This window comes from Protomyctophum parallelum, assembly GCF_964188405.1.
Source record: "Protomyctophum parallelum genome assembly, chromosome: 9".
NCBI classification, from domain to species: Eukaryota; Metazoa; Chordata; class Actinopteri; order Myctophiformes; family Myctophidae; genus Protomyctophum; species Protomyctophum parallelum.
Genome location: NC_139706.1, coordinates 10686673 through 10710562, shown reverse-complemented (window position 1 = coordinate 10710562; position 23890 = coordinate 10686673). Strand labels below are relative to the sequence as shown.

The 23890-nt window shown below is 42.5% G+C and overlaps 1 protein-coding gene across 1 annotated transcript in view; it reads right to left on the bottom strand.

Moving 5' to 3' along the window:
* Positions 1–11711: 11711 nt before the first annotated feature.
* barx2 (BARX homeobox 2) overlaps positions 11712–23890 on the bottom strand; it is a 15436-nt gene continuing 3257 nt past the window's right edge. The window contains exons 2-4 of the mRNA XM_083772686.1: positions 17985–18318; positions 13897–13981; positions 11712–13393 (exon numbers count right to left, since the gene is read on the bottom strand). Coding sequence (XP_083628812.1) covers positions 13085–13393; positions 13897–13981; positions 17985–18318 — 728 coding nt within the window. The 3' untranslated portion in view covers positions 11712–13084. The remainder of the gene's footprint in view (positions 13394–13896; positions 13982–17984; positions 18319–23890) is intronic.

The following is a 23890-nucleotide window of genomic DNA, read 5'->3' as shown; positions in this document are numbered from 1 at the left end:
TTCGTCTCAGCTGCATCTCATATTGTCAATTGCCAGTTACTTACAACAAGTAGCAAAACTCTCTTAATGGCAAAGAGTTAATGCAACTAAATAATATAGCTGTATGTTATAAACATGTTTTTATTGATTCCCAGAGTGTGTCCTATATCAGTTCAACAAGGGACACGTCATTTAGTTTCCAAATGAGAGACAATTCCGTATTTCAAGGAACACTTGGCAACCCTAGGCCCTGTAGGCAGCAGCGTGCAATAGATTCACTAACAACTACCTGAGCATCGTTGTAAACCGCAGAGCTGTCAGTCAGAGGTTCACTCTGTTGTGTTGCTGACAGCTGACCCCTGGCTGATCCCTGACATCAACTCAAGCAGTAAAGACCATGGAGGCCTGCACACACACACGCACGTGTCGTATGCACACATGCGCGCACACACGCACGCAACACACACACACACGCGTTCTCCTGTCAGAGCAGTCGACGGAGAAGAGGCTAAATGCGCTGAGAAAATACAAGCTCCTCAAAGCTTGCCAATCACCAATATCTATCCTGTTTTCTTCTTTTTTTTTATCCCTTTCCTTTTTTTCCCCCAGTGGAAATATTTCAAGAAAGAACTCATCGCTCACCTGAGCCCGCTTACCCGCTGCCTAGCACAACATTGTTGAACTGACATTAAGTCCTATATACACACACACCCCCTTTCCCCTCGGAGAGGTGTGAGAGCCCACCCCTCGAGAAGAGGAAAGTAGTTCCTGTCATCACAGGAAAGTGTCCTAGAGCAGCAAGTTTAGGATTTCTGTCAAAGAAGGAAGAATAGTCTTATTCAAAGACGTTTTGATGGGGAGGAAACAGATCCATGGAAGGGAAGTTTTTCTTTGAGAGCTTGGACAAAAAGTAAACACAAACTAATCAGAATTGACTGGATGTAAATGGACACCACTAACCCCCCCCCCCCCCCCCCCCCTTAATATAATTAATTTAACTATTCTGTTCTTTCTTTTCAAAACACATGGGTGTACACAGTCTACACACTCCCCCTCACACATCAGTGACACATTTCATTCCGAATGGGCACAGGACCTATGAAATGGCCTTTCAACAAATACGTAATTGCCCAGCCATCCTGCCACTCGGCTGATCCCGCATTACACAGTCGGCAGTGTTGCACTTTTTCCCCCCATTTCCATCAGACATTTCCTTGGCTTTGAGCGGCTTCCTTTACGAACTCCAGGCTCAGTGTAAAATGTGGATTACAAGCCTATTGAGCATGGTTTTTCATGTAGTCAAAATTAAGTGCATTAGGGGCTGTTCCTTACCATTAGGGAAAACACAGAGTGAAAGCCTAGCAGAGAGAGCAGGATTAAGAGAAGAAGAAAGTAAGCATTTGATTCCTCCATGGAGCCTCGATCGGGCTCGGCTGCATGCTCCAAAGAACACAATAGGTCATGTGACTCATGTCCGCGGTCGGGACGCCAATTGGCGAAAGCGATTTGTATCGCTGCACTAGAGACTGTTGTTCAGGGAACACTTTCTCAGTTCTCACCCCTTCAGAAATGTCAGACATGAAGGGTCGGGGGGGACGGGACGCGGAAGTCCATTTCTCATTGTTTTTGACGGTCCGTCAAAAAAACTGTTTAGTCTCAGGCGGACTTGAGCCAGGGGAGGTGCCGCCAAGCGATGACGTTTGGTCAATAACTTTAAAAAATATATATTATATATACAGTATATAGCTAAATTGTGAATTTTATCATAACAATGATTGTATTGTGTACATCAGGCCATTACTATAAAGTAAGAATTACAACGTAAAAAGAAAAAAAAAAGTAAAGCTGCAAGAGAAGGAAAAACCTAATAAATGACTATCCACCTCTGAGTGTGAGTGAAATTGCTGTCAACGTACACTACAGTATATCTGCAGCATCCAATTTGCACAGCCCTTGTTGCTGGAGGCAACCCTTCAGCTGCAAAACCAATCTCTCCACACTCTCATTCTGAGACAGTTTGATTTGTTACTGCAGGGAAGACCCCCATAAAATCCCCTGACTCAACCAGCCAATGAGAGTGTATGTCCCAAAGGCCAGCCTAGGTCACTGCAGAAAAAAAACAAAGTCTGCAGGCTTTTCTGGATTTTGTACGGATGACTCCCAACTGCTCAGCTGTGCCTGAAAATGACTTACGATCACAGTGAGGCTCTGACAGTACCCACCACCCACGAACCAGACCGCTCTCTCTCTCTCTGTGTGTATGTGTGCGTGAGTGCGTGCGTGTGTACGTGCGTGCGTGTGAGAGAGAGTGAATACATTCTTCTCACTTCTTGTTGACATAGCTGATTTGAACTTTGTTACAATAACCAAGCTGCAAATATTGTTGTTCAATTTAAGAGACACTTGAAGATATTTGTTGTAATATTATGTACACACACAGTAGTATATTCATAATGTATGTAAAGAAAATTGATATAGCCTATGTTATAAGTGTCTTCATAAAGTCCCCCCTCCCACTAACCCTTACATTTAATATTGAAAAGACAGTTGCTTTAAAATCACGGTGTGCCTACATATATTCACATTACGCCACTCCACACAGTACCCCTGGCAAGCCTACGACTCAGTGAACAGTGCTGATTCCATGTGCAATACCAAACACAAATGTAAACTACAGAACAGAAGTGCACTCCTCGGTGCGTAGATCTCCGCCAGGCCGGGCAGCCTACCCAGGGCTGCTGCCGTCATGTCACAGAGTTGGGGTGTCAGGGCACAGGAAGACTTAATGTCTCCCCGCGGGGTGTATGCAAACTATGCACACAAGATCTGTCGTCAACAGAACATGTAAAAAAAGCTATAGACCGATTCCGTAGCGGGTCTCATGGTCGCAGCCTACGTATTTCCTGTAGGCGGACTCGATGTAGCTGCGGGGGTAAAACCCTCACCAGGCGCACCTCTTCCACTACAGTGAACGGCAGAGTGACTGATGTTAGTTTGCCTCAAACTTTACTCCTTTACCTGCTTTTTTACTAACACTAACATTACAAAGATGCCCAGAACATCGAGATGAACCTGTGTAGTTTATGGCTGCTCCAACAGTAGTGGCAACATATAAAGAAAAAAAAAACGGAATGTCTAATATCCACCGCGGTGGCGGAGACCAGAGCCATTGAGTAATGGTTGAGACAAAGCAGTGAAAGATACATAACACCAGTCTTACCCAATACCAAATATTTCTGTTTTATTAACACAAGGCTGCTGTACTTTATACCTCATACTTTAAATGCTTAGTATAAGGTATAAAATACAGCAGCCTTGTGTTCATAAAACAGAAAGATTGGGTATTGGGTAAGACTGAAATTATGTATCTTTCAGGACCTTTCACTGCTTTGTCTCAACCATTACTCAATGGCTCTGGTCTCAGCCACCACGGTGGATATTTTGACATTCCGTTTTTTTTTTTTTTTTATGTTGCCACTACTGTTGGAGCAGCCATAAACTACACAGGTTCATCTCGATGTTCTGGGCATCTTTGTAATGTTAGAGTTAGTAAAAAAGCAGGTAAAGGAGTAAAGTTTGAGGCAAACTAACATCAGTCACTCTGCCGTTCACTGTAGTGGAAGAGGTGCGCCTGGTGAGGGTTTTACCCCCGCAGCTACGTCGAGTCCGCCTACAGGAAATACGTAGGCTGCGACCATGAGACCCGCTACGGAATCGGTCTATATGTGGCCTGGGCCATGGCTCAATGGTCCAGGCACCTTGGCTGGTAATCCAGTCTGGCAGTGTGCTGCGGGTTCGACTCCCGATCCCGACGGCCTTTACTGCATGTCTTCCCCCATCTCTCTCCCCATTTCCTGTCAGCCTACTGTCTGTCCCACCATAAAACATATAAAATAAAGGCGAAAGCCACAAAAAACATTAAAAAAAAGAAAGCTATAGGCAACAGTGGTGCATCATTCACCTTACAAATAATATGCATAATCACACAAACATGGAAGGGTCAGGGAGCTAAAATGCATGACAGCAGACAGACACCCCCTCCTATACCACCCAAAACCAACAAACTGTTATGTAAGGCAAGCCAAGCCTATGCCATCATGACAGCACACACACCCAGCCACACACACCCAGCCACACACACCCAGCCAAGCACTCATCAGGGCCGGACAGGCGGACACTTCAGAACCATGGACAGCAGCTGCAGCGACAGGGCAGCGACAGTTTGTCGCACACAGCATGAAATTGTATCCACATTTACCATAAAAGCGTTTAATGACCGCTGATTCTACAGACTCACTGACTGGTCATTCTGAAGAATAACAGTTTTCTGAAATAAATCTCAACATATACAAAACAGTAGGCTGGCACAGCGGCCGAAATCAGCTGGCACAGCGGCCGAAATCAGCTGGCACAGCGGCCGAAATCAGCTGGCACAGCGGCCGAAACATTTTCAAAATAACTTACCCTTTGATGATCGCATGAAGTGGTCGATGTGAGATGTGGGCTCATGCAACTGATGTTTGAAGTCTGACAGTTGGTCCAGCCTGGCTTGCATTGCATTGCAGCGTGTTGTGAGCTTGTAGATCTGGTATTTTCACAATTTTTAAGTAGCCTGTAGGATAAACGTATGTATTCATTCATTGAATTCATTCATTCATTCATTCCACCTATAATGGCATGCTGGCTGTTAGAATGTCCTCCATGAGATATTTAGGAGATCAGGGTTCAATTCCCGGACGAATCATACCAAAGACTGTAAAAATGTTACCCAGTGCCTCCGTGCTTGGCACTCAGCATCAAGGGTTGGATTGGGGGTATGTCCCTGCTACCTAATACTGTCATGTCCAGGGGGTGTACTTGTACATCATTGCTGGGGGATGTACATGTGTCGTTAGCCCCTCTCGGAACCCTACATAAAGCTTTTCTGAAATTTTGATGAGTTTTATGTATAGGGTCCCTGTTCATGACTATATTTTCGTATGGGAATTCTGGAACGCGGATGATAAACATGCTCTCTAAGATCGAATCTGTGGCATTTGACGGCCTTTTTTTGTTTGCGTTATTCTGAATTCGGCAACTTTAAGTACCTATACATTCCGCTGCGAATATCTCCTGTGGCGCGGAAGCCGTTAAGTATTTTTAATCTTTGTTTGACCGATTTGGTCGCTTTATTTCTTCTTGTTTGTTTACCGTTTATTGTACCGCCTCCCGGTGTGTGGTTGGCTTGTGCCGGCTACGTCCCTGCCTCTGATCTGCTCTGTCATAGCTATAGCGCCACTAGCTAGCCAGATAGGCGGTACAATGAGGTGTCAATAAACAAGGAAGGAAGAGAAGCATCAAAGCGACCAAATCGGTCAAACAAAGATTAAAAATACTTAACGGCTTCCGCGCCACAGGAGATATTCGCAGCGGCATGTATGGGTACTTATACTTCACATATTCAGAAACCCTCACACGAAAACATGTCGTCAAAGAGCGCAGACAGGCCATAAACACGTTGTTTATGTTTCATGTATGGCTGCGTACCAGGTGGCAGGATACTGCTGCAACAGGACCCAATGGTCTGTGTCGTCAAAAAGTCAGAAACTACAGTACCATTGGGTTCTGCTTGGAGGGCTAATGTGTCGTGTACATCAAGCCCAGTGTAACCTCGGGCGTCACCAGACTTTCCAACTCGGAGGAAAGCCTGGTATTTGTTCCAAACGGGCCCCTGTGATCCGATCTAGGAGACGGATACTGAAAAAAAAGGGGGGAAAAATTTTCCGGTTTTCTGGTTTCCGGTTATTCGGCGCAGCTTTGTTTTGGTTCCCCATATCCGCATTTAAATACTAAATCCAGTACTAGTTTTAGTCGTTATGAGTTGGAATAGAAGATGGAAATACCAAACAAACTATTCCTGTAAGCTAAACTACACCGCATCAAGGGTTTTATTGGGGTTTTATTCTGGTTCCAGTTTGGTGGTTCCGGCCTGATGACTACAAACCAGTGAGTAACTACAATTCTTGTTTTTTCTCATGATAAAATCTGCTGACATAATTGTTGTTTTTATGTTTGTCGAACTAAGCTCTGGAAATGTGTTTTCGTTTTGTTTTGTAACTAAGTTACTCTTCAAATAGGGTAGGCATAATAAGCCTCAGCTTCAGTCTACAATAAACTGAAGTATTTAGCCATGTTATGGTAAAACACCAAAATAAACTCATTCAAATTAATGAATTCAAACACAAATTAAACTATAGTTTGTTGGAGCCCTCAGCTGACGACGTCACTTAATTCAGTGGGGGTGCATGCAGGGCGGACATTGGAATTGAGCCAACAATAAAAGTTATTATCCCCTGCCGAAAAAAATGGCTATTCCCAGTGTACCAAAGGCGACGAAAATATCGTCAGGAATTGCTGGAAAGCGAAAATGACAGTGCCTTCTTTTTATTTACCTTGCTGCACGTTTGAGGGTTGTCGGAAGCTGTTGCGTTGTTGTCTTGTTGAATTCCTCAGTGTGTGAGTGTACGTATACGGCCTACGTTGTTCACAGATTCATTCAGCTGTAGACTATTGTTGATGTTGATGTGTGTGTGTGTGTGTGTGTGTGTGTGTGTGTGTGTGTGTGGCAAATGTAGGCTAATTTCCCCACACTAACCAAGCATTCTAGCCTAATTACTTCCTATTTGCCAGTAGCCTACTTTCTCCATTTTAACCACAATCACACCTCTTTTGTCCTTTTGTCCGTAACATAGTTATGAAGTGTCAATTTAAAACGGTGCTCCTGAATTGTCATTTCTCCTGGATTGGGGATATCCGTGGCTTTGCATGGCATGTAGAATGATTCACAGAACGATTAAACTGTGCATGTGCAGATGCTAAAACAGCCAACAATCACTTGAAATCGGACTAAGAATAGTGCCTCATAAGGGACTCATCATAGCTCTAATGCGTTGCACTTATATAGGGCACTGTTTTTTTTGGCAAATCTAAGCTAGCAAATATAAGACTTCCGGTGGACTTATTCAAAATAAGAGTACCCTCTAGTCTAGAGTATCGAAAAAAAGATTAATTTGCACATTAAAACTATAAATTAAGCATTTAAAGTTTAAATGCTTAATTTATAGTTTAAGACACACATAATGTGTGTCTTATAGCATCGTTTAAATTTTAAATGATGCTATAAGATACACATTATGTTTCTGTGTAAAAATAAGTCATAAGTAATGTTTCTGTGTAAAGATAAGTAATTAAAAAGTTATCTAAATGGATAAATGCTATTCACTGGAGTGCATGGACTTTATAAAGTGGACGCTGGACAAAAATCCCTGCTATGTTTCGACTAGTGTGACATACGCAGTTACGCACGCGTCCGGGGAGACCTCCTCTACAACACCACACCCTCCGCTAAGCAGCAGAGTTGTAAAAAAAAAAAATTGGCATGAGGTCAGAGTTAAAGAAATATCCCATTTTCAGACTAAAGTGGACACTGGACAAAAATCCCTTCTATGTTTCGACTAGTGTGACATACGCACATGTCCGGGGAGACCTCCTCTACAACACCACACCCTCCGCTAAGCAGCAGAGGTGTAAAAAAATTACAATTGGCATGAGGTCAGAGGTAAAAGAACATCCCATTTCCAGACTAAAGTGGACTAAAGTGGACACTGGACAAAAATCCCTGCTATGTTTCGACTAGTGTGAGATACGCATGCGTCCGGGGAGACCTCCTCTACAACACCACACTCTCCGCTAAGCAGAAGATGTGTAAGATTCATTTAGATTATTTTTTAACATTCAGTAGATTTTCTGTGGTCTGTGGTTTTCTGGCTCAAACAAGTGCTCTGATTTTCCTGCTGTTTGTGATGTCACAGCCTGCAAATCCCATATTTATGTCAATGGGATTTGCCAGTAGATGAATCTGGGTTGAACGTGGTTTGTGGAACTCCCTCTGGTCATGGCGTTGTGATCGTGGACTTGGTTGACATTAAGTATTTTGACAGGTATACATGGGTAGTGGTCAGAGGTGAAATGGACATTACATTGGTCCACCTCCTGTCCTGTTCCTAATCCTATGGTAGTGGTTCCCAACATTTTCTGGATCAAGGCCCACTTGTTTGAATAGACACAAATATCATACAGTATATGCCTCCTCCCACTCCCCCACACACGGGGTGATTTATGAATGTGAGAGCCTGGAGGTGGGAGGCATTGTCAAGAATTCACAGACAGTGAGACATGTTGACCGAAGCATTAGTTGGAGAAAGACGACAGAGAGGCGGACAGCACTGTAATTAACACACTAAATACATTAGAACGAAAAAGGCTAAAGTAGGCTACATGGGCGAGGGTGCACTGAGTTATAATTTGAACCCTAAGGGCTACTAGGAGACTATACACTACTAAAGAGAGTGCAGACTGCAGAGAGCATTGGATTGGTCACCATGGATGTTAGAAGATGTCAGACGAAATGCCAGGAACTAATGCAATCAAACTCATTAAGCCCAGTCAACATATTAGTGGCCCGTGAGTTGTTTGAAGATTATAATTAGGCCTATAATTGAATTTCAGATGCTGTTTTGTGGCCCATTTTGGGTAGAGAATGTTAATCTGAGCTGTCTTGTGCCTTTGTCTATACTGAACTGCATTGAATTACACTTAAGACATTGGGAAGTAAACCCTTTTGTATTTTAAGTATGTTGTAACTATAGAAATATGGTTTGTTGTCCGCATATTTTAGTTGCCAAATAAATATGGATGCCTTTCTTAATGCAACCCTATACCCAATTTACCCGGCTTGGGACCAGCACTAGACGCCAAGAATAAAATAAATAAAAGCTGATCTTTAAAAAACTAAATATGGCATAAACATAGCATGAATAAGTGATGTTAGAGTTTCAGTGATTACAAATTATTGTCAAGAGAGAAAAGAAAAGAAAGGAAGAAAGTGGTGAGTCCCGGTGGCAAACATTCATCCAACAATGCAGAGACATCGGTTGGATTCTCCTCTGGCCTGGCCAGGTGCACAATAGAGCGCCGAAGTCCTGACGTCACTCGCTCATCCCCTGGTTCACAGAAGTTTGTCTATATGGAGAATAACATGGGGTCATCTTAAAATCGTCTCATATAAGAATTGTGGTCCAAAAATAAACAAACTGTATTGGCAATATTGTCAGGAAGGTGTCTCTGTATCGTTTAAGACAGTCAGTCATATTTGATACAGTCTGTTTCTAGCGAAAATGTAACTAATTTGGCAGTAGTAACATTAGCGTTTTCTCGCTGTCAGTTGATTCTTCATATCCATGAGTGAAACGGGCACGAGGTTTATTTTTCAAACAGTTCTTATATGAGGAGATCTGAGATCTAAATAAACTGAATATAATTTCTAAGGAAATCCTTTACAGCAAGTACTTTTTTGCACTGGTTGGGTCTTATTCTGATGCTGATTCCTATTGCTGATGACTGCTCCCCTTTTGCTGTGGCAGAGAACAATAGGAAGCATTGTGCATGTCACCGAGAGAACGTCTTCCTTTATTGACTTTGGTAAGTCCTGCTGTAACTCCCACTTTCGACATTTAGTGATGACTTCCCCTGTCATAACAGAGGAGAGGAAGGTAAATCACTGCAAGCCATGCACCCTTCCCCCCAAAACCCTCTCATATTGTCGCAGGCTAATTGCTTGAGCTTGAGTTAAACTTGACAGGTGAACGTGCGCGATGGATGTCTTACTGGATAAGGGTGAGGCGGGCTATAGGGCTAGCTGGGGTGTTGATACTGCTTGCTCACACCCCTGTGACCCTCATTTGAACTTGGACCTGTGAGAAAATACAGGTCTCTCAAATTAAGCCGGCAGTTTGTATAACCACAGGGTTTTTTCTTTCTTTCTGAAAGTCCTTCCCTTACCTGGCCTCACAACAATTAGCCACAAGCAAACTTGCTAGCTTGTGGAGACCTGCATTGTAGTGTAGTTTTAAGTATCAGTAGGCCTGCCTGCCTGACTGCCAGTCAGAGTGTTTTTGCAAGGGTATTTTTAATGGGCAAATGTTTGCCCTCATTCCCAACAATTAAAGCAAGTCCCACCGTACCTGCACCAGGATGATTTTGTGTTTTTAGTCCTCATTTAACCATGGGGCTAGGTTGTGACTCGCTACTCATTTGACATTTACCCTGATCAATAGCAAATCAAAATTTGAAAACTCCAACTCCAACTAGAAGTTATATTCCAACAACAACTGACTAAATGGCTACAGTCAGTGAGGTGCATCCCCATAGACTGTATAGTATTGGTACTGTATGGTGTTATTTTGTATGCCAGTAGAAATAGACTGCCTTTCAAAAGGATTATCCACAAATAATATGAGTTACTGTATTTAACCTGGGAAAACACGTGGACCGCCTGTGTAAGTGTCTTGACAAAAAGAACAAGGAAAGCATAGAGGTTGCCTCCAGGTGTTCAGAACCAGACACTTATTCATGGCTTATTTTAGGCTCTATGTTGAGGCCAAGGTAAATAGTATCTGTTTCTCTGACAGTGCTCATTACAGATGGCAGTTGGCATCATGCAGGCACGCAAATGCTCTGCTCACCCCATTTCAGAGGATATCGAGATAATATGTCTGCATTATTGTGACATTAATAGATTTAAAAGTTGTTATTACAAAGTTATACTAATTACTAACATAGACAGAAGATGATGTTGGATATCCTCCAAGCAGATGAAAAATGTAGCCTTGATTATGTGAATAAAGAAGCACATCAATGTGCTATCATCAATTGGATTTGCTATTATAGGATGTAGCATGAATTAGCTTGAAGAAGTTTTCTGTTAATACGTTGAATTTGTTTTTTGTTCTTTTTAATGTTCGTTTTTAAGAAGTACTTGCTGCCGTAATGATGGAATGATGGCCAATGGCCTTATCCAAAGTTGCTACAGCAGACAATTATGCCGTATTGCTGGTCAGGACAAGTGCAAGAATGTGTATTGTCATCTGCACGTAGCAACCAGCATGGCTGTCAATGCTGATGGCAGGTTTATTTACATGGAAATGATTTTTGGTGCTCAAACTGTTTCAAAAGGCAAAGTGCACTGTGCCAAACACTGCTCCTACCCATACCGATTTGGTGTCACAATTACAATCCCCACCCCTTTAATTTCTTCCTCAAGACTGGAAACTGACTTGTAACACCATACTTTCAAGAACAATACACACAGGGACTTGTGCTTTTTTTAAAGCTCACAAAGCATGCTCAGAATGTTTACACAAGGCGTTAGTGCATGCTGTACCTCACTCAGTGCTAACCTGCACAGTTTGTTTTAGAAATCATCCGTGTCCGGTATCAGGCACTAAAAATACTCTTTAGACTGTAACTCACTCAGGGTCACAGAAGTGCCTTTAGGTGCACTGAAGGCCAGCTCATATGCTGTAGAGATAGAGTTGATGAATGTCAAAACATGACAGGACCAAATCTTTGTTCTCCCTGAATGTGATTTACGACAGACTCTTCAAAAGGCTGGAATACATTGAGAAGCGTTCTCTGAAATATTACCCTCATGCTTTGAGTGCCATTTCTGATTGTTTCTGATGTAAAGATAGTTATTAGATTTTAGTGCCACATGGGAGGCTGTGAAACAGGCCAAACGACTTTCATTATTAAATCAGAGCGATTAGCATGGAAATAATCTCGAAGTAAAATGGAAATTATTTATGTTTTATTAAATGTTTTTAAATACACAGAACACAAACACACACACACACACACACACACACATATATATATATATATATATATATAACCTAGTACAAATGACACATTTACACAAACTAAATAAAAAAGAACAGCCAGCAAGAATAACAAACAAGCACTATTTACATCAGAAAAATACTGCACTTTCTTTTGATGATACAACAAAAATAGATCTGTATGATATCGAGTAATTATAAAGACCCTTTATAATTACAAAATCGTCAAAAAAGGAACAACTAGAGATTAATGTGGAAAATTCAAAGTGTTGACAGGAATTTTAGGACAGTTTTATAGGACTGAGTGTAACGTATTAGCATGGGGGCATTCATGCAAGCCCGCAGGCTGAGAACCTCTGAAGGATTTTTACTGTTTGGCAGTTTCCATGTTTCTTTGGCACGGGCAATGATTTATTCCCTCTCAGAGTCTTAGACAGCTTAAGAGGCTTCCTTAAGCTCAATCAACCCTCTATGACAAAAGAATAGATAGATAATGGACAGGTACAGGTATATACCATCCGACAAACCCCTACGCATCATAAATCAAAATTAAAAGAGCGACTTAAAATATCTTACATATATAGTATATCCTAAACCTAAACGAACATTTGTGTTTTATACATAATATTTCTACATTATGATACAGTGCTTGGCTTGGCAGAAATCTCATTTAAAAGTGAAACAGCATTTTAAAAATGTAAATTACAGAGAGATAATGGAAAATGACAAAAGCAGCTGTGCTGAAGAATTGCATTCTACTGCATGGAACATTTCTTTATCAAACGTGACTTTGCTTCCAAAAACACCACATGTATTCCAAATATTATGTGAAACACTGTAAAAATATATTTGCATTTAATTTGCATTATACTTTCTCAACACATTTGCAAAGCTTTTTCCTCTGAGACAAGGCACTATGACTATTTAATAATGTACTTTTTGGCAGAGATTTGATCTATATACATAACTAGGCCCACCACACTATATTCAAAGACACATTTGGACATTTTGACACATGCGAAACCGTTTCTAGGAGGGGGGCAACGTACAGTATTGTAACTCCCATATCATATCACACAAAACCAAACAATGCTATATTTATTACATGTTGTGTGCATCTTTGAGGAGATCCATTCAAATCTAGTTTCTAAAAGGCCACATTTTTATCAGTGCAAACAGGGCCTATAAGTGTTTATATCTTTGCAATGCACCTGCTGAAAAGTAATCAGTTACAATCAGTTGAGCTTGAACGTCACTAAAGCTTCCAGTCAAAACCCCCAAAACAAATGGTTCTGAAGACCAGACAGAACATTTTTACAGTGATCCTGAGGCACTACGTGTCTGTTTTCCAGTTGGCAGTAATAGTCTCTGACTGTGTCATGTTTACTTTAGCTTGCCGCGTGAGATTCTGATTGCATCGGGAGTGGAGAATCTTGCTCTGAGCTTTCCATTTCACCAGTGGGATTGTGGGTCTCTGTCACTATTTGGGGAACCCTGCTAAGGTCCTGAGGTTCTGACTGAGGTTCCTCTCCTCCGTGAGGCAGCAGCACTGCGTCGTCTGCAACCCTCATCATCTCCTCCTCCTCCTCCAACCTCAGTCTCCTCTCCTCTGCCTCGATCTCCTCCGTGGTGGGGATAGAGTTCTTCTTAGGTCTCCCCTTGGGCTTGGTGGGGGCCTCGTGACCTCCTTTCAGCACCTGAAAGAGGGGACACACATGTATGGTCTCAGTGGACCTCTTCGTGATAAATGGCAGCAGCAGTCAAAGGCAACGCCGGTTATTATAGTAATTAAGAGAAGACGTATTGCTCTTGGCTGCTCCTTTTACACTCATTTATCTTAAGAGTTAACGATTTGAGGTCACTTTTTGTTCTCTGAGCTTTTGACCCAACTACACAAGCGTTTGTGCTCGCTATCATTATCATCAGTCAAAGCCTACACTGGTCCCTTCTTGCATCCCTCCCTCCTTCATTCTTTCCCTCGCACTCTCTCTTTCACTCATACCTTCTTTCTTCCTCTACTTTAACTTCTTTTTTGTCTAATGACTTATTTTAATATTTTGTATTTGTATTTGTATTTTAAATCTCAAATATTAGAGTTACGTGTTAAATATCCAGCAAGACAGGACCAATATTATTAATATAATTATTCATATTATTTTGGCCTGGGCAGAATAAAACAAATGACATTACTTTCTCTCACCATTTTCTTCCACTTCATGCGTCTGTTCTGGTACCATGTCTTCACCTGGAGTTGTGTGAGTCCCAGGGATTGGGCCAGATCCAGCCTGCACACACAAAGACAAAACACAGCTCGTATCATAATGAACATTTTATACAATTTCTATTGAACTGCTTCAACCTGCACCTATTCTCAGCTGAAATAAATGATTATGTTGCTTACCTATTTTTGGACCCATGCATAGCCCACAAACAAAACAATATAATTAAAAGAAAGAAAGAAAGAAAGAAAGAAAGAAAGAAAGAAAGAAAGAAAGAAAGAAAGAAAGAAAGAAAGAAAGAAAGAAAGAAAGAAAGAAAGAAAGAAAGAAAAAGAAACACAGGGCATGTTTGTCAGGGAACACTATTAATTACTATACTACACGTTAAATGATTACATTTGTCCGCCAAGTATGCAACCAGGCGTTACACACCTGGGGCAAACCTCAACCAAACAACGCTTTCTCGTTAGCACTTTTAACTCTTTCCATGGCTGCTCACATCAAAGCCGCCTGACTGGCAGCCAGAGTTGGAGGTCCTCTCGTCTCAGACAGACACTGTACACCTGCGGCTGAAGGGCAACCCCAGGTTGAAAACAACTGCACCGAGGAGTCAGCAATCCAGCAACAGTCGGAGAGAGTTTGCATGGGATCCTGGATGCATCCACCACATGTGCACAAGTCCATGACTAATATGGCTATCGGTTGCCGTGTAACACGATATAGCTCAGGAAGGGACAGATGAAGAAAGGGATGGAGGGAAAGGCATTGGGGTTTATCAAGTTTTTAAAATGAGATTTCCGCCAGTTTGTCCTCCCTTCAAAGTCTCTCGCCACCAACTCTCAATCCTCCTCAGCCACCGAGAGGAACTACTCTTTCATTTGATGGCGAGAGAGAGGAAGACGTGCAGACAGAGAAACAGAGATCAGACATGAAAACAGAGCCCACTCACGGGGTGTGTGTGTGTGTGTGTGTGTGTGTGTGTGTGTGTGTGTGTGTGTGTGTGTGTGTGTGTGTGTGTGTGTGTGTGTGTGTGTGTGTGTGTGTGTGTGTGTGTGTGTGTGTGTGTGTGTGTGTGCGTGTGCGTGCGTGCTCGCTCACGCGCAAGCGTGCACACGATTATGTGAGCACATCTGTCTGTGAGCGTACTGTATACACCCATTCACGCACTGTGTTTTCAAAAACGCACTATGGCAGAAATACCAGCAATCAAGCTGTCCATCAGCCACAACCTCCCCAGTCTATCACTGCAGAGGGAGACTGGAGGCAAGGAAAAGTAATTGCAGTAGAGGAAAGCACCCTGGTTATTTATGGTCATTAGTCTTCTATGGAGGGAAACCACACACTTACAGCAACAGCTCCACTGTGTAGAAGTCAGAAGACTCCATGCACTGAAGCAAATGAAACGCATCCATAGTACTTAGACGCAGAGCAGAATGGAATTCAAGATAAAGCTAAATACCCAATGATAAGGATGATGGTGATGATCATGATGGCCCTGATTATAGCAATCCGAATGCACATAAAAATCATTATTGCTTGAGGAGATAAATCATTAGATTTATCTCCTAAGCTGTGGTTTACCAGGAACTTTTTTTTTGGTTTGTTTTTGCTCTTGGGTTCCTCTCGTACACAATCTCAATCACAGACCGCAGAGGTTCCAGGCCAAGTGAGGGAAGAAGAGAAGGGAGCAGGTTGGCGGTGGGTGAGGTTTTGGGAGGTGATCTGAAGTTGCCTGTGTCTTTGGATCACAACAAACCAAAAAGTGGGGAGCAAACCACACTTGTGATGTGGGGTTTTGAGAGAGGGGGATTTTCTCAGGCTGTGCTTTCCAAAACAAATTTCCACTTGTGGACAATAAAGATCGTATCTACATCACAGTATCTATATACCCATCTACCCTTACAGTTGGGGGGGGGTTTAATTAGTTCTCAACAACTCGTCAGAATCAGATATTTTGACAAGATGCTGTGTTATGGCACCGCAGGCTGCATGGAGGGGGGTGTGTTGGCTTTGGTTTTGATCACCGATCACTGACGTCGTGCCTCTGCCTCGGGCACTTTGTTCAAGAGACTGAAGCATGGCTCAAAGTCTTCCACCGCTGGCTCGCAGCACATAGCCATGTATTGAATGTTGCATCGTGGGAGTTATCCCCGGGGAATGGCATGTAACCAAGCCCCCAGAATGGCTGGCCAATGTTGAGGCTGCCACCTGCAGGAAGCTTGAAGCTGGAACTGCAACACATTCATGGAGGTGGACGGACGTCCAATGACGTCATGTGGCATAATGTGCGTCAACCCTGAACCCCGCTCTCAGCTTCCACTCGCTCGAGACAGTTATAATGGTAATGGGTGCATGCTTCAAACGCCACTGAGCAAACTTCCATTGAAATAAATAGCTGGGGGTGGGCAGTCCTCCCTATAACTCTATCCCCCTTTTTGAAACTAGCTCCTCGCCACTCGCCCTACACACTTCCAACGTTTTGATCATAGATATATAAATAATAGAGACGGCACCGGGATTCCCCTCCTATCCACTTGCATTGAGTGGCCATGCACGGCCATATTGAGTGACAGGCACGCTGGCCCCGCAGTGCTGCTGTTACTATAGAAGCAGTCAGCGTTGTTGCAGATCGCACCAGGTGATGATTATATTTATCCTTACTTTATTATATTTATACACATTACATAAATGCCATCTCTATTATTTATAAATCTATGCTCAAACCGAGTGAAAGTGTGTAGGGTGAGTGGAGCGGAGTTAGTTTTAAAAAGGGCCTATGGATGCAAGAGAATGGCAAATGTCAATTGCCAATTGTCTAAAAATATTTTCTGGTGTGTTTTGATTTCAACATAGATGCACTATGTATTAAGCGTGACAGTGTGTGTTGAATATGTATTTGAATATGTGCCTGTTGTATGAGAATGAGAAGCCATGCTCACATACTGTATAATATACAGTCAATTAATGTGTGTGGGTTTAAAATGTTACTACCGTCATGTCAATGATGATTTAATCTCATCTCCATCTCAATGAAAGTGGAGGAAAGGAGGGCAGTGAGGTTTACACATATCCACTCTGTGGTGCACATAAGCTGTTTAGGTTGCCTATTGCTCAAGGGACGGGGGGGAAGTTTTCAAAGTTTATTGTTCAATATTAAAGTGAGTTATGCTGGAAATATGGCCCACAGGCCAAATGTAAAAGTGGGGCCTAAAAATAAAAATGGAAAAAAGGTGTTATGGCCTGATGTCAGGTCCCAAAAATGACCCAGAGAATGAAACCCACGACACAGATATTACCTCATCTTATTGTACAATGCTAACTGTATTTTATATACACCTGCACATGTATTAAATGATTGGCAATGACTCAATGTAATACATTTCTATTTGCTTGTGTTGGCCACTGTCCCTGTTTTCTTGAATAAGGCAGTGTTTCTTTGTTTCGTCTTTTTTACTGTTCGAGGGCAGAGGGTTAAAACGTTACTCTTGTCTCTGCTAGTACGCTGAGGTAATGGCTGGCTAAGGCAAATTCACATTACATTCCCCACAGTATAAATCAAAAAGTTATGGTTGGGTAAGCTCTCTTTAACAAAATGCATTTGTATGTTTGTGCCTGTTCTTTCACACCGTTCTTTCAATACCTTTTCCGTGCCAGAGTTACAGACAACCAGACATTGTTGTATATTTGTGCACACATTTAAAATGGTTAGATACATCGATATACTGTTGTTAATTTAGGCTTTAATTTCAACCCACTGTCAAACGTCTTGTGTAACTGGAACATAATACAACATCATAACAGAACATTTTATCAGAATGATTGTATTAACGTCAAGCACCTCTAACGTGGTCAAACCTTGCAATACCTTATGCGTCAAACTCTTTGTAATGCATGTAATCTCTCATCTAATCTAACCCAACAAAAGTAAGTAAAGTAAGTAAGTATTTCATTTATAAAGCACCCTTTGAAACAATGTTGCAAAGTGCTGTACAACGGACACAATATAAACAATCAAGTTAAAACAAGCACCCCGTTTAACCCCAAGTGAGCCTCTGGCTCCCATACTGACCTATCGGGTGTGGAGAGGTACTTCTGCTTCTGGAACTTCTTCTCCAGGCCCATGAGCTGCAGCTCGGTGAAGATGGTGCGGCTGCGCCGCGGCTTCTTCAGTCGGGGGGCGCTGTGCTCCGTGTCCGACTCGCTGCTGATGCTGACGGGCGTCTGGCTGGGCGACGGCTCGGAGGCCCCCCGGGGGTGCTGCTGCTGGGGCAGGTGGTGCTGTGGCAACCGGGCGCCACCCGGGGACAGGCCCTGGCTCTGGGGCTGAGAGAGGTGATGGGGGGGTACGTTGGGGGGCTGCCGCGTGATGACGGAGAGGAGCGGGTAGGCGCGCAGCGTGGAGCCTGCAAGCAGCAACATAGGGCACAGGACAGAATCAGATTTATTGTCACATCACAGTTTTACAAGTAAGAAAAGTGTCGTTTTGTGCATAGTTCCCATCGTGTTATTTCTCCAAGAAAATACAGAAAGGGAAGAAGACATGGGGGGTAAGGAGATCAAGGCAGGAAAGAATAAAGTTTGAGCTCTTTTACCACAAAAGAAGTACAAGTAAAGGGTTTCAGATATTTAGAAGCTTGTTTCACAAACAGCAGATAATCGTAGTATTGAGAAAAATAATGTAATACAATTCCTTTATAATTGAAATTCAACTTCGTTGTCAACTTTGTTGACAAATATAATAATTGAATAACCATCGGTTCTGATGCTTATTTAGTGCTAAAATAATTGTGTAAATGTGAATGTCATTTGTTGTTTTTTAGGATATCCCATTTTGGAATAAAATACAGTAATATGTGTCATTTTATGTTTTTAGGGGGCTTTATGTGTTCTCCGCAGGTTGGGCGACGCCTCAATCGACTATCAGTAATTGCTTGGACGAAGCACATTTAATTGCTCTGTTTGTAGCGTGAAAAGTGTTTTCCTTCTGACCTCTTCAGTGTCGGGGGCTGTGATCCCCATGACGCAGTGTGTGTTTTACACGGCTCCTTTGAACTCACAAGGTGAATAATTATTTTCTCAACAGGAAAGAAAAGCGCTAGCCCCATGTCATCCCTATCACACACACGCACGCACGCGCGCACACACACACACACACACACACACACACACACACACACACACACACACACACGTGCGCACACATTCTCTTTGTTACACACAATCCCCCACCCCACACACACACACACACACACACACATGCAGATGGCAGTAATAAATCCAAGGACTAAAAGACCATACGCTTCCACAATTAAACTCTTTCTCTCTCACTCTGCAGTTAACTCAGTCAAACGCTCTCTCTCTCACACACACACACACACACACATTCTCGCTCTTTATCAGTGCAGACAGAGGCGTCGAGACGCCAGAATCAATAAAAAAGTAGGCTAACACTTGTCTAATGTCTAGTGCTTGGCGGGGATGGGGGGAGGGTGGTGGCAGAGCTAGGGGACACATTGCTGTAGCCCCGCAGCCGGCGCAGCATGTGTTTATGTGTAAGGATTGTGTGTGCATTGAACTGCTGGCGGGGGGGGGGGGGGGTCCTTATGTTTCAAATATGAAAGCTACAAGAACAAGAAAAAAAGTCACTAACACACAGGAAGCAATGAGGACTTATAGAAGAGATGGATAAAGGGAGAGAGAGAGAGAGGGGTGGGGGGGCATGGAAGTAATAATAAGGACAGATCAAAGCTACTGTAGTGTTGGAGCAGATGTACATGATCAGACCATCACTGAACGCCAGTATGCAACACGTGATTAGATGAAAACACACACGCACGCACACACACACACACACACACACACACACACACACACACACACACACACACACACACACACACGCACGCACGCACGCACGCCTGCCCCATGTAATAAATTGTACACACACAAACATGGCATATGCAGCCACACATGCACAATGAATATGATTATGCCTAGTTACCAATATACAGTAAATAAATATGTAAATAGACTTTGGCATTTACAAACACAAATACACTTACACAGCATATACACATAGTCAGAACTGAAACATGATTCGTTATGTATACTTTTCTGAACATGAGTTCATGATGTTCACGGCTTAAGGCAGATAAGTGACAGATATGGTATTAAATCCAACTGAAAAGAAGAGAAACGTCAGACTTTCAGCACAAAGTCCAATGTAGTGGCGCCACTTACAATGACACTTTTTCTGTTGAAAATATTGAAGTGACTTAAACGTGATTTATGTTTTCTTGTGTGCTTTGCACCCTGTTATTAAAATAGATAAAAGCTCCAATCGTCATTTCTCACTGAAGCATAGCCTAATACTTGCATACATACTGTAGGGTTAAGAAGAGGGTAGAGGTGCAAAGACACGTACATCTTCTGTATGAGTACCGAACACACAAACACAGGCACTGTCATACCCTTGGGCACGCACGCACGCATGCACGCACACGCATGCATGCACACACACTCACCAGACACTGCCTTGGGCTCAACATGACATCATGGTAAGGGTGCTGAGCTCATCACTAATCTTCCAACATGAGACTGTGCTGCTGTTTTTGCAGCAGGTCTGGACATGAAGTCTTCTTTTTCCCGCCCACTCTTTATTTTTTCCCTCCCTTTCAAATTCAGTTTTAAATGTAGTTTGGATCTGGAAACATTTTGAAGGGAAATCGGCAGTCCGATGGCCTTTGCATAATTTGTTCAGACTATTGAGACAAAAGCATGATGACAGTCTAAAGGAGGTGCAGGTGGAAGACAGTTGCTGCAGTTGGCCAGTTGGTACTGCAAATAGAACCTGCATCACCATTTTTATTTTTTCATTCATCTCTTGGTTCGCTAATGCATTCTCACATTCGTCTAAGACTTGTGAGACTGAGGGGACATTAAGACAACCGGATAAACTATTCACCCTGTCAGCTTGAATAACAAAAACATATCTCAGGTTCTTGTCACGTTCCTCAGGAAGTCTCTTGTCAACAAAGAGCTTGAATTTGTCTCAACTTTTTTTTCTCTCTTTTGGACGGCTAACTCAGAAAGAGAGAGAGAGAGAAAAACAGAGAAGTGAGAGAGAGAGGAAATGAGTCAAGGGTGCGAGGGAAATGTCAAACCTTGTGGTGACTTTCCACTGACAGGCGAGCTGTCTCTCAGCCAAGCCCAGATCTGATACATTGTTGACAAGTGCCAATGTTCTGTCAATAGTCTACAAATAAACCGTTTGTGTACCACAGCGGGAGTGCGACACAACCCTGCCCCAAGCAAATGCACAGTGATACTCTTGATAAGCATAGTCGGAATGCGGAGACTGGCACAAGTGCTTATGGCAGTCATTACCAAAGGCATACCTGCCAAGAATAGATCAAGAATAGACGGTTTGTTAAGCATTCCTTTTAAATACAAAGCTTTGGTCAACTTATCAAATTAAAGACACAAGTACGGACAACCAGTCACATTTACATATGTGGCATCATTTTCATTACTACAGTCAAAGTGTAGAAATTATTCAGAGATTCTCTTTTAAAGAGGCACTGCCAAATGTTTTAGCAAATGTATTCTCAGCAATTTGCCTGGCTTGGAATTACTTTTGTTGTGTCAACTGGATATCAACACAGCAAATGCATTCCCTGTAACCACCTGTTGTTTTGTACTGTAAGTTAGCATTCACTATTTGTCTTTCTCAGTTTCTGTTCATTGAGAAAGGGGATGATTCAGGACACAATAAGAATTGTACGTGACGTTTTGCAATGTTTTGAGTATAAACTGTGAGGTGACAGGTTGAGATGTGTTCAATTAGATGGCTTTTACTTTGTTTTGTCACTCTGCACCCACGGCGTGCCATGTAAAACAAGTGCATAATGGTGCATGCATGCAGGGCAACCAGTAGTGCCTCTTAATTCTTCTGTTCAAACTCTCTGCTTTAATTAGCCTCTTTCACCCAGAGGATATGACAGATTGGAGCAGTTAAACAACACTTCTCAACATTATGATAGATTAAAGTGTCAAGGACACATTACTCTGTGCGTAGTAGTTGCAGGAGTATATTTTTTCCCATGCACATGCTTGCTGACTGATGCTGTGTGCCGTTCCACGAGGCATTACATTACCTGTTAAGTGTTAAATAAGTATTTTACATGAAACCTGATCGCTCTGAGTTTTCATGTGGGATTCCAAATCAGCCTAAGGCACAAACAGTTTTAAAATCTGATCCCTGTAGTATGCACAGATGGAGAAGGGCTGATGTTCGTGGCCCTGTGGAAATGGTATAGAGATGACAGCTAGTTGTCGAAATATCCTTCACGGAGTATACACCCATGCACGAGTGCATGTGCACGATTTACTATTTGTGCGTGCACGTTTGTGGCAGAGACCCTGTGTATGTGGGTGTGTGCACACGTGTGCGTGATGTTGACACAATTGTAGTCAACCCTCCTCAAGCCAGCTTTCTATTTAATGGCAGGCTTTATTCTGTGGTGGATTATGCTGGATGAAAACACTTTTAGCTCTGCTCCCTTTCTTCCCTGTAAGCCTTCAGTAGTGGTGATTGACTATAGCCACAGTACGGTAGTCCCTCTCCCTCATACAGTAAAACGGGGGCATTTGGGGCTACTGCCTACTAGCCAGGGTAGTCTCTCTTTGACCTTGCCCTGAATACCTGCAGGGTTCGCCTGAACGCAGCAGCTCTAGAACTACTCTGTTCGTACCTTGCCAACAGAACTTTTTATTTTGTGGTCGTCCTCGTCTGCCCCTGTTACGTGTGGTACTATATCCCTCAGGGGTACATTCTCTGAACTTTATTATTTTGGATTAATGCGCTTGCTCTGGGCCACATTATCCGCAAGCATAACATCCACATCCATTGCTATCAGATGCTATGCAGTATCTTCCAATCAAATCCCCAACTTCACAGAGCCTTGATTGGCCGGTCTTGCAGACATCAACTCCTGGTTGTCCCAAAATGTCCGACAGTTGAACACAGACAAATCGGAGATTGTTGTTTTTGGTCCCCCAAAATTGACCAACTCATAAAGAAAATCTGACCAATTTGTCTTTAAATGAAGAATCAGCATTTGGTCCACATCTGCAGAAATAAGTCATTGTTGTCCGCTGCAGATTTCAAAAAGGTCATCAATGCCAACTAGTGCTCTCTGTTCAGGTCTAAACCAGAAATCACTGTCTCCTTTGCAACTTGTTCAAAAGCTGCTGTCAGACTTATGACTAACACCAAAAAACGTGATCACATCACCCCTGTCCTTGCAACCCTTAATGTGCATTTTGTCCCACTGTCCCATTTTGTGTGCAGCACTCAAAACTCATGATTAAAAAGTGCTATATAAAGTTATTATTATAAATAAGGTTATTATGGGGCGTACTGAGGGAAGGGATGAATATTGTTTAATGTAATTTCACCTAATTTATACTATCAATATTTTACTCACTGAACATAACAGATCAGTCATACAAGGATTTGCCTCTGTCTGTTTAATAACATAAGGGTATATATATCATTCAGAGTGACTTAATTGGCGTATAAGAGAAAGCAGAATAAGAACAAGGTAGACTAGTCACATATAGGCAAAGTAGTATGTTAGTTTAAAGAGAACAGCATAGTGCCATAGTGCCTATTCACGGAAGCTTTTATCCCAAGTTTATTGGCATAAACATAATTGTTTGGCAGGGTTATAGAGTAGCCTAACATATTCTATGAAGAATGCTACTGTCCTGAATGGGAGCTATCATAGATGTGATGGTGCGTTCACTGAGAGGAAATATTATGACAATCATAATTATATATGCTTGACTGGCCTTACATAAAAAACAAACAAACAAATTGTCATTAACCTGAACGCCTTTAGGGCTGCTACGTCATAATATCCTGGCAGCACTGTCTTTTAGCGGCCTCCGCTGGTGGTATGGAGTTATCGC